Source organism: Oreochromis aureus, linkage group 23 (assembly GCF_013358895.1).
Source record: "Oreochromis aureus strain Israel breed Guangdong linkage group 23, ZZ_aureus, whole genome shotgun sequence".
NCBI lineage: Eukaryota > Metazoa > Chordata > Actinopteri > Cichliformes > Cichlidae > Oreochromis > Oreochromis aureus.
The window spans coordinates 1,026,412-1,040,696 of NC_052963.1; the positions used below are offsets into that span (position 1 = coordinate 1,026,412).

At 42.4% G+C, this 14,285-nt stretch overlaps 2 protein-coding genes across 7 annotated transcripts; both read left to right on the top strand.

Moving 5' to 3' along the window:
• Positions 1-203: 203 nt before the first annotated feature.
• Positions 204-7,926, top strand: cep70 (centrosomal protein 70). 6 transcript variants are annotated; one of them, XM_039607540.1, is made up of 12 exons: positions 204-256; positions 1,116-1,215; positions 1,621-1,744; positions 2,832-2,934; positions 3,454-3,605; positions 5,370-5,475; positions 5,574-5,705; positions 5,794-5,943; positions 6,081-6,249; positions 6,987-7,095; positions 7,176-7,255; positions 7,567-7,926. In XM_039607540.1, exons 1-12 carry the CDS (start codon positions 221-223, stop codon positions 7,626-7,628), a joined length of 1,323 nt encoding a protein of 440 aa, XP_039463474.1. In that variant the 5' UTR covers positions 204-220; the 3' UTR covers positions 7,629-7,926. The 6 variants fall into 6 exon arrangements, 5 of the variants coding, with proteins under 5 accessions (XP_039463474.1, XP_039463476.1, XP_039463473.1 ...); XM_039607542.1 differs by lacking the exon at positions 204-256 and adding an exon at positions 267-803 and having other exon boundaries at positions 1,189-1,215; XM_039607539.1 differs by lacking the exon at positions 204-256 and adding an exon at positions 267-433.
• A 2,690-nt stretch (positions 7,927-10,616) lies between these two features.
• Positions 10,617-14,088, top strand: LOC116317522 (ankyrin repeat domain-containing protein SOWAHC-like). Its single transcript, XM_031736309.2, has one exon. It carries the CDS (start codon positions 11,890-11,892, stop codon positions 13,120-13,122), a length of 1,233 nt encoding a protein of 410 aa, XP_031592169.2. The 5' UTR covers positions 10,617-11,889; the 3' UTR covers positions 13,123-14,088.
• Positions 14,089-14,285: the final 197 nt, after the last annotated feature.

Sequence of the window (14,285 nt, forward strand, 5' to 3'; positions counted from 1 at the left end):
AAGAAGATGCACATTCTCTGTCATATGGGGCTGCATGAATAAACTTTCTGAATCCTTTATCATCCGCCACTGAAAATAGTTGTGGATGATTACTATACCTTTCTAATGTGACGTTGTTGTCCCTGGCTCTCTCTCTCTCTCCCTCCCGCTCTGTTCCTGTGCAACTGCGAGTGTAACTACCGCCCCTCCCCCCTCTGCTCAGCGCAAGCACAAGGCTCGCATGCGGAGAGAAGCGGAAAAAAGTGCGAGAGAGAGGGTGAGAGAAAGAAAAGAAAAAAACACGGCTCGCGTCGTTCACTTCAAAGAGTCGGCTCTAAGAGCCGTTTCGTTCGCGACCGACACATCACTACATCGCGCACTTATTTGAATGACGGAAGGAGCATATTTTCTGTATGAGATGACTGAAAATGAGCAAAGTGTACATCAACAGCTGGTAACTTGTACTAAAATTATCGGTACCAGCCTTCTTTGTTCACTACATTAATATTTGCTAAGCTAACGTTCAGGGCCAACGCTAACTTGTTAGCTACTAGTGCTGCTAACACTGCCTGTGCCTGTTTGCTTGATTAGGATTATATTTTTAACTGGACGTTTATTTATCGACTTTTTACAGGAAGTACTTACAGTAAGGACTTAATTTAACCACTTTAGGAAGTCTAAGGTGAATGAATGTGGTTTGGCTGATTAAAGAATACATTAAACGAAGATTACCAAGTTGTGTTGAGACGCCAAAAGAAGAGCTTTTCACTGAAGCCCTTTGGACACTTGTTGATTTCTTTCTGTAGACTGAACCGATGAAACAGGTAAGCTACGTATTAAAACAGCATGATTAAGGTGATCCGAGGCTGCAGGGTTGTTGGGTCGCCTTTCATACACTGCTTAGCTTCAGCGACCTCTCTCAGATACACGAGCTGCATTGTTAGTGAAAGCTGGGTTTACGTTGAGTGGGACGTTTTTACGCGTGGATATGGACGTCAGGACTACTTATGCTTTACAGTCAAGAAATCAAACATATGTTTATCTGTGGAGCTACAAGCAGTTTCAGGTAGAGCTGTATTTCTGTTAACTGGAAAGTGTTGAACTCCGCTGTCAGTGATGGTTTGTGTGTGTTGCAGCAGGAACAAGTGGAGTGGGATGACGTGAACAAACGTTTACAACATCATGGTTTTAAACCGGTGTTTTTTGCAGATCCCGCCGAGAATAAGAGTCCTGCAGGTAAGAATAAAAGTACGAGTATAAGATAGACTTTATCAAAGGTCACGTGTTACGGTGGTCGAAAGTGAACAATCGTATGAGGCTGAAAACTGTAATAACTACAAATGGAAACAAAAAACAGAATTTAAAACTGCTTACTCAGCTGACTAAAGACAGGATGTATAAAGTGGCTCAACAATATAAAGTGTAGCTGATAAATGCTGTTCAGTAAATTAAGTTACTGTGTTAAATGTCAACAGATTTAATTTACATGCAACTTTAAATGAAAAGAATGATTTAAATGGTCTTTTTGTTGTTTACTTCTCTATAAATTCTACCTTGATTTTTAAGCAAAAATGTTTGGCTTTAAGAGGCTAGTCAGTGTGATTTGATAAGTAATGTATACGGCTGTTTGTGTGTTTGTAGATTTGGTCCTTCTGGACAAGAAGTCAGCTGCTGAGCTGAGGACAACTCTGAGGATGATGCTCACAGACTCCGAGAGAAGGCAGGCCCTGATCCAAGAGCTTGTTATGTCCAACAACCAGCTCAAGTAAGTTCGGCACTGTGTAAGAAAAATTCTAAGTGATAATGTGATGTTATTTAGTGATGTTTTCAGTGAAACATGTTTGCAACTATCTGTTTAAACATGGAAACTGTAAATAGCCCCCCCCCCCCCGGACATTATTGCAGTCACACACAAATGTCATCTTACTGGACTGAACCTCAGACTGTCCTGTAACGTGGGTAGGAGAGCTGGGGTCTGTTTCAGTGACACATGCTGGATATTAATAATGTATATGCAGTGTTGTGTAGACCACCTGTCCTGCTGTCATTTAACCTCTCCAACATCAGATGAGTATCAGGAACACACATTTCTTGATCCTCACAGACCAGTACAGGCATGAAATGTGAGACTGGGTGGCACACTGCTGAGATGGAGTATGTATGCTCACCAAGTGTCAGGCAGTTTCTGTTGGTGCTTGGCTTTTCTCCAACAGTTCAGCTCTATTCAATTCAGTTTTATGTTTATAGGGCCAAATGATAACAGTTTCCTCAAGACGCTTTATATTGTCAGGTAAAGACCCCAAATTAAAACAGAGAAACCCAACAATCATATGACCCCCTATGAGCAAGTGCTTGGCGACAGCGGGAAGGAAAAACTCCCTTTTAACAGGAAGAAACCTCCGGCAGAACCAGGCTCAGGGAGGGGCGGGGCCATCTGCTGTGACCGGTTGGGGTGAGAGAAGAAAACAGGACAAAGACATGCTGTGGAAGAGAGACAGAGATTAATAACAGATATGATTCAGTGCAGCGAGGTCTATAGAAGAAAGCAGTCCTACATATTTGTTTAATATGAAGGACATATCCTGGTCAAAAATGACTCCAAGGTTCCTCACAGTGTTATTAGATGACATGGTAATGCCATCCAGAGTAAGAGTCTGGCACATTCCTCTTGGTACACATGCTCTTCTTTCCTCACCCTTTGAGATTTTAACTTGTTGATTCTGTTTTAAGAATTTTACGTAGAAGATTGAAGTTATGTTGCAATAAAGTATTCGGTGAGCCTTTCAGGACCTTCAGGACTACACAAACTGCAGTCAGCAGGTGCAGAGATGCTTTGCTTTGTGTGTTGTTAGAATGGAGGTTCAGGAGCACATGAGCCGAGCAGCTCAGCAGTCTCAGGCAGTCCAGCAGCACAGCCACACACAGCAACTGCAGAAGGAAAAACTGGAAGCACATGTGGGTCATTCAGTTTTTTATTTCACACTCCTTTAAATTTCACATTAACAAAAGGGCATTTACAAAGAGTCAAAACAAACGGAACAAGCACTCAAAGCCACAGTTACTTCTTTGTATTCTTTTTCTTTCAAGCTCCAACTCAGCACCAAGTTCATTAAATTTCCTTTGGAAGACTTAATCATAATCATGCTGAACAGCTCTGTGCATGTAAAACACTGAACAAACACTATAATTCATATAAGCAGACGTCTCCAGGTGTCTGCTGAAGTTTACATGATGTGAACATATTATCTGTAATGAACAAAGATATTCCCGAGTCCCCAACGTTAACATTGAACCTTGAGCTGTTTCCCTAACATTTAACAGGCTACCCTGATCTCTTTAAGATGAATTTAGGTGTTTATTTTCATCAACTGTATGTTTTCTTATAGAGCACACATTTAAACATTAATGTTTCATGTTTCAATGGTTTGCATTTTCTGTGTACTGGTAAAAGAAAAACCTTCTGCATACTTTCAGAGACGGTGTGAGGTTCTAGAGCAAAAGCTGTTGAAACAGAAAGAGGAGGCAACCCAGCTTCAGAGGAAACTCCATTTCATCACCAAAAAAGAAGAGCAGCGATTGGCTTTGCAGCGTCAAACCTCCCAGCAGAGGTCTCCTGCAGATCAACAGTAAGAACTACTTTATTTGAAAACCCCACACACAAAATCATTGGACAGTGTGTAAAGTCTGTTCTAGACTGTCTAGGGTAGGGAGCAGTCAGCCTTACGGTTGTGCAGATCTGTAGAGGAGGGCTCATATCAAATACTGCTACAACATGGTTTTTGTAGAATACCAATAGAAAGTGAGCCTTATCTACATCAGTCAAGCATGGCATGTTGTAGCAGGGCCCGTGCTCAAAAGTCAGGCCCGTGCCCCAGACGTGCTCAGACATGCAGACGGGAACATGCTGTGAGTTTTTGGGGAAGTCTCCGCTGCTGTTTGACTGAGTCAGCAAGGCTTAATCTGACCTCAGATTGCCTCAAATTTGGCCTCATTCTACCCCTCTAAGTCAGAGCACCAGCAGAAGCACCCAGAGGAAACAGACCAATCTGACCCAAGGTCAGTGCACGTCACATTGGCAATGCGGTGTCTCGAGAACAGTGCGATGTAGGATTTTTCAAATTGATACCATAGTTTCATGTAATAAAAAAAAATCAGACACTAGTTTGAATCCTGGTGACCTTGACTTCAAGGTCAGAGGTCAGGTTTTCTGAAAATTCAGTGAATGCAATAACTTTAGAACAAGGCAATGTAGGATTTTGAAACTGATACCATAGGTTAGGAGGCTGAGGGTTAGTACTGGCTACTGACGGTAGTTTCAGATCTCTCAAAAGATGTCTAGTTGGATTTGTATCTTGGCTCTGGCTGAGCCACTTAAGGACATATCCACTGTGCTCATTAGGACCATCAGTGCTGCAGGGATTGTTCTGTAGTCTTTCCCAGATCTGTGCCTTGATACAGTCCTGTCTCTGAAGTCTGCAGACTGCTCTTTGGACTTCAGGACTTGTGCCCTGACATTCACTGTTAACTGAATTTACCACAGGTGGACTCCAAGTTGTAGAAACTAAAAGATGAACAGTCTAAGGAGCTTGGAAAGAAGAGCTTCTGGACTTTAAGTTTCTTGAAGGCGTTTCACCTCTCATCTGAGAAGCTTTTTCAGTTCTAAGAGCAACTGGTGTAATAAAATCTGGGACTCTCCACCACCTCCTCTTAGAACTGAAGAATTGTACACAAAAGAAATTACTAATGTAAAAAAAACCAACGTGGATTTATTTATATGTTTACATATAAATATATACGGTGGCCCCTAGAGACAAAACACGTACAAACTCCAAAACACATTGCTAGCGTTAACTGACCTTCCTAAACAGAGCTACCTAGATCACTTAAATAACACAATTGAAAGCATATGAGTTTCAGAGCTTCTGAGTTTTTACATGTTTTCTGTTCCTGTGCTACTGTGACTGTAACAACCCCCCCCGCCCGCCCGCCCAGCGCAAGCACAAGGCTCGCGTGCGGAGAGAAGCGGAAAAAAGTCGCTTCCCTCCTGTAAGATATATACATGCACCATCCCAATACGGTCTACCTACAAACGCCAAGCTTTCCTCCACAGCACTCTCCTAGATCATCAGTCACACTCCATTAGAAAAGGACATGCACTGCATTGTGACCCACGATAGACACAAAATCCAATTTAAGTAGAAACTGAACTCCCATTAACAAACAAAAAACCTCCAAATAGTGTTTAAATATGAGTCATATGAGTCTTTTGCTGTCCACACTTTATCAGTGTGAAGATGACCAAAGTGAATTTGGCCCCTCTTCCTGAAAGTCCAAAGTATTAAACAGTAAAATTTTTGTATCCAGGAGTTCATCTCATTTCTCATTCGCAGAGGTAACTTCCTGTCGAGCTCGCCAAAACAAGACGGCACAGCTGAGATTAGCGAGCTTATCAGTGACCCAGCCAAGGAAGCCAGGCTGTGTGTCTACTATCATCATGTAAGTGTGACTTCATGTAGTCTTGGGCACGTACTGCTTTGAGCCTTTTTTTCCTGACGTAACAGAAATATCTCTTCTTTTCTTTCCTGAATTTTCAGCTGTTGAATGAGATAAGTGCAGTTGTAGCTGATCATAAAGCTCCTTTGAGAGTGCACAAACTGGAGCGGTCTGACTTCCAGGATGTCCTGTCTACACTGAAAGTGTGGGCAGAGCAGCTCGATCTGCTGAAGGTAAACACCAACAACCTGCAAAACTATCTCGAGCCCTCGGACGTTTGCTTTGAAGATGAACTTCCTGTGTATGCGTGCTTGTACGTAGGGTCTTCAGTGCCGTTTAAAAGAACTGTCTGTCAGACTAATGCCCTTACAACCATGTGATGGTGGTTATAACACTGACGAAGGAGCAGAGGTTGGAGACATGATGCTGCTTGTAGACGCCATGCTGGAAAATGCCTCAGCTGATGATAAGGTAGAGGTTTGTTACTCTTTTGTTGTACTGCTTTAACAGGCTGTTGTGCAAATGACAGTGCAGGCCGCAGTGGCTCACGTGTCTGAGCGTATACTTCAGAGAAGCCTGCTTATTGGAGCGTTTTCTTTCCTTGTTAGGTCCTCAGAAGCCCCACTCGACACACTCTGGAGTCCATGGTGTCTCATTTTCAGAAGCTGTTTGACGTCACGTCTCTGAGAGGAGTGTACCCCCGTATGAATGAGATCTACACTAAACTGGGAGAGATGACCAATGCCATGAGGAACCTTCGAGATATTCTTGATCTAGGTGACTTACACAGAGTGCCTAGTTATGGATGTCATTTATGCAGTATGACAGTATGGGCTTCTATGAGCATCTCCTGGACAGGTTTTTCTTTGTTTTGATTGAAACCCTGAAGTTAAAAGTAACTAAGAGTCATTAAAATAAGCAAACTAACTCATGGAAGCAGAGTAGACCTATCCTAGGAGGTACTGCTGCTAATGTCCTCATGATAATCCATTGTTTTGACTGTATAAACATCCGGTTCTTCACATCCAAGATATTCCAAAGTACTGCACAGTAGTGTTTAATTAAAACACTTGGCACACACGCTGTCCAGAAGTTCAAAGTAAACTAAAAACAATGACTGTTTGGAACATAAGAGCAGTGACTGTAGAGGCCTGGACCTGCCAAAGACTGCTACTCCCTGCAGGTAGCATCACCTACACTTAGCTCCTAATGCACGCCTTGGCCACTAGATGGGGCAGACTGACAAAAATGAATATTTGTATAACTGTGTCGTCATCTTTGGTTCCTGCAGTTTTGGTGTGGTTAGATTAGATTAGTCTCATGTCGCCACTGGCTGTGACTCTTTGTTCTCGATTACTAACAAGCATCTTCCTCCTGACCTTGACCACAGCAGTAGCTTTTATAATAATCTTTTTCATGCTGCTTCCATAATCAGGAGAGTCTTCCATATTACACTGAGTGTGGATTACTGTCATTCAGCATGTGACTAACAGGGCTGTCTGTGGTTTTGTCAGACTGTAGTGTTTCTCCTGCTGAAGTTGTGAAACATGTGTCCAGACTGGTGTCCTCCACTGAAAGCATGGCGAGGTTCCCTGAGCTGCTGGGAGACATTGATATTGACAGGTGTATTTCTCTCACACATTAGTTGGACTACCAGATGGCAGCTGCTCAGGCCTGCTTCAATCTTTGCTCCTGTTTTTCAGCATCATCATGAAGGTGAAACAGCACGAGGAATTCTTCCCTGCTTTCCATGCCCTGGTTACAGGAATCTTACAGACTCTAGGTAAATTCAGCCAACTCTCTTTATTTTATTTAGAAATGACTTATTGGTGGAAATAAATCCAGGACTCTCATCCAATATTTACTGAGGAAACATGAAGATGAACAGATTGTGGTGTTTCCAGGAGCTCGTAGTCAGAATAAATATACATGTTTTTTTTCTTTTCAGTCAGTGTCATTATGGCATTTGGTGCCTTTCAAGCACTGACTGATTGTGAACTGCTCGTTGTAATTTGATTTTAAGACAATCCTGGGATTGGCAGAGCTGACTTTAAGCCTGAGATGTCTACTGCTGCTCTTCTCTGTGTGTTACAGGAGTGAGCCACCTAGACGACATCCTGCCAGCTCTGAAGGCTTTGACAGAAACAGCACAGTGACCTGGATCAGCTTCTTGTTTTTAGTCAAACATCTATATTATAAGCTGCCTTGAAAGCATGGCTGATACTGTTTTCACCTCTGTGTGGATGATGCCAACAGGTTTTTACACTTTTGATACTTTACCATTGTAAACTTGACAGGAGTAGATGAGTTAAAGGCACGACGTGATGGTGGTGGTGCCATAGGAGGTGTGGTCTCTGAAAATCATGTCAGTACTTGTGTTTGACATGTGTACATAGCTGTAACAAAAGCAGGTCCCAAATATGGGAGGAATAAAGCATTTGTCAGTTATTAGCAGTTTCATGTCTGTGACGTCTTCATTTGGTTTGGTGAATGCATCGTCCACACACGTCTCATAGATTTATACTCCCAAGCATTAACAAGCAAAACTATTCCAGCTGTTAAATGGACAAACGCCTCACATGAAGCTGGTTAGCATACCGTGTTGCTGAGGGAAACACGACTTTAAAGAATCTGGAAAATGTCGCAGTTTAACACTTCTTGTGTTTTTCTTGATCAGTAGGTTTAACTGGACACTGTTTGCTGGTTTACCATCAGAATGGTTTTACTTGGTGGCAGCAGCAACATGTAGCTGAATCATGGTTAATCCTAATCAGAATATAATCAAACTCATGAATGAGAAATATAGCCTGAGTAAGGAAAAGGATTTTTAGGCCTGACCTTTTTACCCTGATTCCCAGGAGTGTTGTTATCACTGCTGTGAGAGCACAGCAGATAGTGTGTTATATGTTAGATTGTAGAAGACCGAGAGATGTGAGAAGCCCCGACTTTACCATGTATGACTGAAAAGGGGATTTTAGATTGATTGATTGTGATTGAAACCCAGAGTCGTGAAGAGAAAAGGTAACCCTGTGAAACTAAGAGGAGATGTTGGAAAGATTTGTCATATTCATGTGAGACTGATTCAAGAAAAAAACATGTTGAAGTAAACTAACGATAAACTCTATTGAGTCTTTGTGCAATGAAATTAATTCCAGTAAAGAAGACTCAAACTTTTGGAGCAATCGATGATAGAGGGACACAGTTTTATTTAGCCGTACGCCCGAACAGTTTCCCAGGAAACAAACACTGGATTTCTGCAGTTTTGAATGTCGAACAGTCTGTCTTTATTCGTTTGAATGTTTATGGATATAATGGAGACTCTAAGAACAAGATATCACTGGGGAAAAAAATCAGATGTTATTGGAGATCTAAAAGCAAAATACCCAGATTACTTTACATTAGTGGGTGTTAGTTGTGGCCCTGATGAATAGTCTCCTATTTACACCATGAATACAATCAAAACATTACAAGATTCTTTAAATAAGCATCTCAGGACAACTGTTGTTGTGATTTGTTTGATTTGTTGTGATCTCACCCCAACCGGTCGCAGCAGATGGCCCCGCCCCTCCCTGAGCCTGGTTCTGCCGGAGGTTTCTTCCTGTTAAAAGGGAGTTTTTCCTTCCCACTGTCGCCAAAGTGCTTGCTCATAGGGGGTCATATGATTGTTGGGTTTTTCTCTGTACCTATGAAGCGCCTTGAGGCGACTTTTGTTGTGATTTGGCGCAATATAAATAAAATGGAATTGAACTGAATTGAATTTGGTGCTACATAAATAACACTGAATTTAATTGAATAATAATAATAATGTAATTGATGTATGGACACATTGTAACCCCATAATAAGCTGGTTTTCATGGATCACACCCAATTGAAATTGTTGATTAAGAATTAAATGGTGTAAATGTGCGAGTGAATGTGAGTGTGAATGGTTGTCTGCCCATGTGTGTTAGCCCTGCGACAGACTGGCGACCTGTCTCAGCAGACTGGGAGACAGCTTTTTCCACCAGGCCATCAGACTGCTGAACACGTCATAGACACCTCACCCTCACTACTGGAACTTCAACATTATGCACTCCATACTGTACATTAATGCCACTGTTTTGCACATGTCCAACTACCAACCTCTGTATATTTTATATATCTTATTTTATTGTTTACTCTATTTCATTTGTAAAATATGTATATACACACTCACACACACACACACACACACACACACGTAGAAAAACATATTTAGTATACACATCCAATAATGCATATACTCTTATATATTGTACATATATTTATTACTTTCAGATTTAGCCATTCTTATATTTTTGCTTGTTTTACGTTATTGTATTTTTGCACAACTCTGTTGCTTGAGAAGCTCGCACACAAGAATTTCACTCGCATGTACTGTACCAGTGTACCTGCACATGTGATGTGACAATAAAAGTGATTTGATTTGATTTGATTCGTCCAGGGTGTACCCCGCCTCTCGCCCTATGACAGCTGGGATAGGCTCCAGCGCCCCCCGCGACCCTGAAAAGGATAAGCGGCAGTGAATGGATGGATGGATGGATGAATTAGTTATTGGTTGGTTACCCAAGATATTTGTTAAATGTGCCACAAGCCAACATCTCTGCAGCTCCCATTCATCTGAATCAGAGTACTTCAATTAAAAGTAAGACAAAGTATGGAGAGAAAAGCGGGAGCAACTGAAACAGGCTGCATGCCGGTTGACGCATGCGCACTCCTTAATATAAAAATTATTGATCATTGTGGCGTCACTATTACTTTAAAACCTGAAACAGAACTAACACTCTGACAAAAATGGTGGAAATTTAACGCATAAAGTTTAAATGACGGTGAAAAAAAATTCATGTTCAGGTAATGAAAAAGGTCAACTTGTTTATTTATATTTATAAAGTGAGAGAATCCCCGAAGACAAACTACAGACAAAAGAAACGGAGAGAAAACTAATCAATGACATCAGTATTTGTTGTAAAAACAATGCAGTGTCACATACCCATAAGGAATAACTTAGAAGCTTACGATCAGGTTAGACGAGTTGTATCGGAGTAAAGCCAGATGTAAACAGATTTTCAATTCAACTTTATTTATACAGCACCAAATCACAACAGCAGTCGCCTCAAGGCGCTTTACATTGTAAGGCAGACCCTACAATAATACATACATTACTGAAGGTGATTAAAAAAACAGTTCCTACTTCATCGAATTACAAACAAGGAGAATGAACAAATGTGACCGTAAAATTATGAACAGCCGTAAAGAAAATGTAAATGTTATCAGAATATTTTCATTCCATACTCTCTCCAGGTATTATTTTTAGAAAAGGTCAAACTGGTTATTTGTCAGATTGATCTGAAAAGGAAGTGACTTTTTAAAAACTGACTTGACTCAGCTACGAAGAAAACGGCTCTGGGAAAATCACCAGGACAAGAACGCTTCAGCACTTTTGCGCAGATATCAGAGGTTTGCTTCGTAAAGCAATAAAACAATGTATACAGTGAAGCGAGAGATAATTAGTTTAATACCAAAACGAAATATTCTGAATAATTTAAGGCCAATTACATTCATATTTACACAGATGGCTTGCTCCAGACACATAATAACAACAGTGGGGCAGCAGATTTGTTAGATTAGGCAGAACGGCTGGAGCAGAATGAAAGAAAGTGAAATAACGTTTGTCAGGTAAGTATGAAAGTTTTTGGATTTTCCAAACAACAAAGGCGGAACAGATTTCAGTATTTATTGATCCAACACATGCTTTAAAAGTGTCAAACGGAACTATTAACATGATACACCAAATTACAATTTCACTTAAAATAATAACATCTCCCTCGAAAAAGCTTTATAGTAAAATCGTTAGAAACAGGAGGTTAGAATGTAATAAATGCTGTGAGTGCGTTACAGACATTCATCAGTTCTGGTTTAGTGTCCCAGTATCTTCTCCAAACACTGGGTGGGGTCCAGTTTGACTCCTTAAACGTGCTGGTATTACTGCCTTGAAAAAAAAAAGGCTCTACAAGAGATTTTCTTCTCAAACTGAGCGATAATATTTTTTCCTAATGTGGCTTAATACCCCGTCGTGGATTTTTACGTACACAGGTACACGTGTAAATAAAAAGTCGACGAGTATTTTAGTTTTATAAGCGCTGCCCTATTTCACAGAAGAATGGTGCTTTGGCGCAATCGGTACTTAAAAAAGTAGAAGTCCAGTAAATCACAGCTGTTAGCAGTTTTAGCGTTACAGCCAGCCCGCGGAACAAGAAGTGAGGAGAAACACCTGGCTCAGGTTACGGAAATAACAGCCAAGTCAGAGTTCCGCATAATTTCAACACTGAAAGAATTTGACAGGACAAAGTGTCCTCGGTGTGTTTGTACAGTGGAGGAGTGGACAGCAGCTCGAAGGCGATGGGAAACTGGGAAAGCTTCAGACGAGACAACAGGGAGTCCAGAAAGGAGCCGGTTGGAAAAGAGCCCAACGTACCAGAAATTACAGTGACTGAAGCGTCGCCGCTCTCTCCAGAGAGGTCTTTCTTTAGCGTACCTGGGCCTGCACACACTGGTAGGACGGGACAGGTACTTACTGCTGCTGAGCAGCAGGCTGAGTCTGAGTCACAGGAAAGCCTGAGCGCAGCAGAGGGGCTTAGTGTGACCATGTGCAGAAAGTCTGCAGAGTCCCAGCACAGGTCTCCCTTTGGCCCGCCGGAGTCACAGGAGGAGGAGGAGGAGGAGGAGCGCGTAGATACGCACAGTTTGTCTGGAAGTGACGATAACAGCACCCCAAGAGGCAGCCGCAAGCATTTCATAGAGGTCATGATGAACAGCTCCCCAGCGATTCGGCGCTCTTTTTACCTGTCCCCCAGGGCTGAAGCTGACTCCACCTCTATGGTTTCCTCCACCCTGGACGAAGACAGGACAGCTGTAGCCTTGGAGCCTATGGAGCATGAGTGGATGATGTGTGCTTCAGACGGGCAGTGGAGCAGCTTGCATCGCCTCCTCACCGCAGAACCCAGCCTCATCCTGAAGAAGGATTTTGTGACTGGCTTCACCTGCCTTCACTGGGCCGCCAAGCACGGCAAGCCTGAGCTCATAGCCATGATTATTAATTTTGCCAAGCTGCACAACATTTCTGTTAGTATTGATATTCGATCCAGCACCGGCTATACACCTCTGCACATCGCCACCATGCACGGTCATGTGGAGGTGGTCAAGCTTCTGGTTAGAACCTACAATGCAGATGTGGAGATCAGAGACTACAGTGGGAGGAAGGCCTGCCAATACCTCACCGACAACGTGAGCGTGGATATACGGAGCATCGTTGGAGGCTGTGAGTGCTCTGCAGGTGAGAACTCTCATCCCAGGGACGGAAGACGCTGGAGGATCTCTAACATAAAGCCCCTCAGCCAGCTCAACTCCAACGATTGTGCTTCTGGGGACAGTGAGGGCCAACCCAGGGAAAAGCCCCTCAGGAGGAAGTCCTCACTGAGCAGGATGAAGCCCAAACTGCAGAAGCTTCGTGACAGGACATCCCAGATTGTCCACAGCACTTCATTCAAAGATAAGGAGCAACAGGGAGGGTCAAAGAGAGCCTCCTTTAGATCCAGAGCCAAGAGCCACTTCTATGGGTCAGATCAGTACTGACACAGGATGTGGTGGAGCACTATGTATATCTCCCAGCTTATTTTCATTTATCGTTATTGCAAACAACCTTTCAGTGCAGTGTCTGCTTGATTTGACTGAACATCATGTTGATTCAATGGGAACATGAAAAACATGCTTAGCTAGCTTTGGATTATCAAACAGGAACTTTTCTGTGTGGTGAATATATGAAGCAGCTTTCATGGTTACTGTGGCCCACTGAAGGTTGTGGGGTCAGTGGAGGTGGACATGAGTGACTGTACTTTTCACAGCTTTTCTCTCCTTTTAGTTTTCTTTATGAAATAAACTGAGGGAACAGTAATGGTCAGTATTTGGCTCTATGATGTACAACAAACGCACACTGTGTGTTCACAGCAGTAACTCCTATTAGCCTTTAAATCAGATCACAGAGGGTGAGACTCCCTCTGCAGGCCAAGCTGTGTATTTTTATCTGTCCACAGCTGACACTGAAGCCCGTTGACTAATCCGCCTGCAGTGATCCAGATTACTGTGTCACGAGGCTGTGAGGGAGTGTAAGGTGACAGAGAAGCTCTGGCAAAGTGTGACCACTTTGTGTGACCGCTGTGCACCAAGTGTACTGATCTGAGCATGTCACATGATCCATTTTAGTGAGTTTATGGTTTACTGTATGTGAGGACAGCACTGCTGAGATGGAGGCACAGCAAAGTGGAAAAGAGGCTTATGAGCCACGCATGTACTAAACGTCCTGCTTCACCTTCTGCTCACACCCGGCATCTCATTTCTGGGAAAACCCTTTTCCCTGATGTTGTATGGATGTATGGAAGTTTTGTCACCCTGTTTTTCATCAGTGTGTAAAGAAGCACTTCTTCACTTAGCTACACGTTTAATCTTTAACAGCTTGCACTTCAGCATTTGTATTTGCACATGTTTACCTGGGTTATTGACACCATTTGCATGTTTGTTTTACTTATTAAATAAAGCACTCCATCACCATCTGATTTAACTCTTGTTGTTTCAGCTCAGCTTGGGTTTCGTGGTCTGTGGAAATATTCGGGCTGTCCGTCTTTGTAATTTGAAAATGTTTCGTTACCAAATCTGTTAAAGCAAACTGCTGCTTCAGTAGAGATGCAGATTTTTTTAAAAGCCCAGTGAGGGACTTTGATTTAGACCTTTCTAAAAACTCT

Bases quoted from the DNA above. Each gene is read 5' to 3' on its own strand.
- cep70 (XM_031736318.2), top strand. From the start codon at position 968: ATGGACGTCAGGACTACTTATGCTTTACAGTCAAGAAATCAAACATAT. The intron at 5,476-5,573 runs GTAAGTGTGACT...CTGAATTTTCAG, and splicing joins TGTGTGTCTACTATCATCAT to CTGTTGAATGAGATAAGTGC. The intron at 5,944-6,080 runs GTAGAGGTTTGT...TTTCCTTGTTAG, and splicing joins ATGCCTCAGCTGATGATAAG to GTCCTCAGAAGCCCCACTCG.
- LOC116317522 (XM_031736309.2), top strand. From the start codon at position 11,890: ATGGGAAACTGGGAAAGCTTCAGACGAGACAACAGGGAGTCCAGAAAG.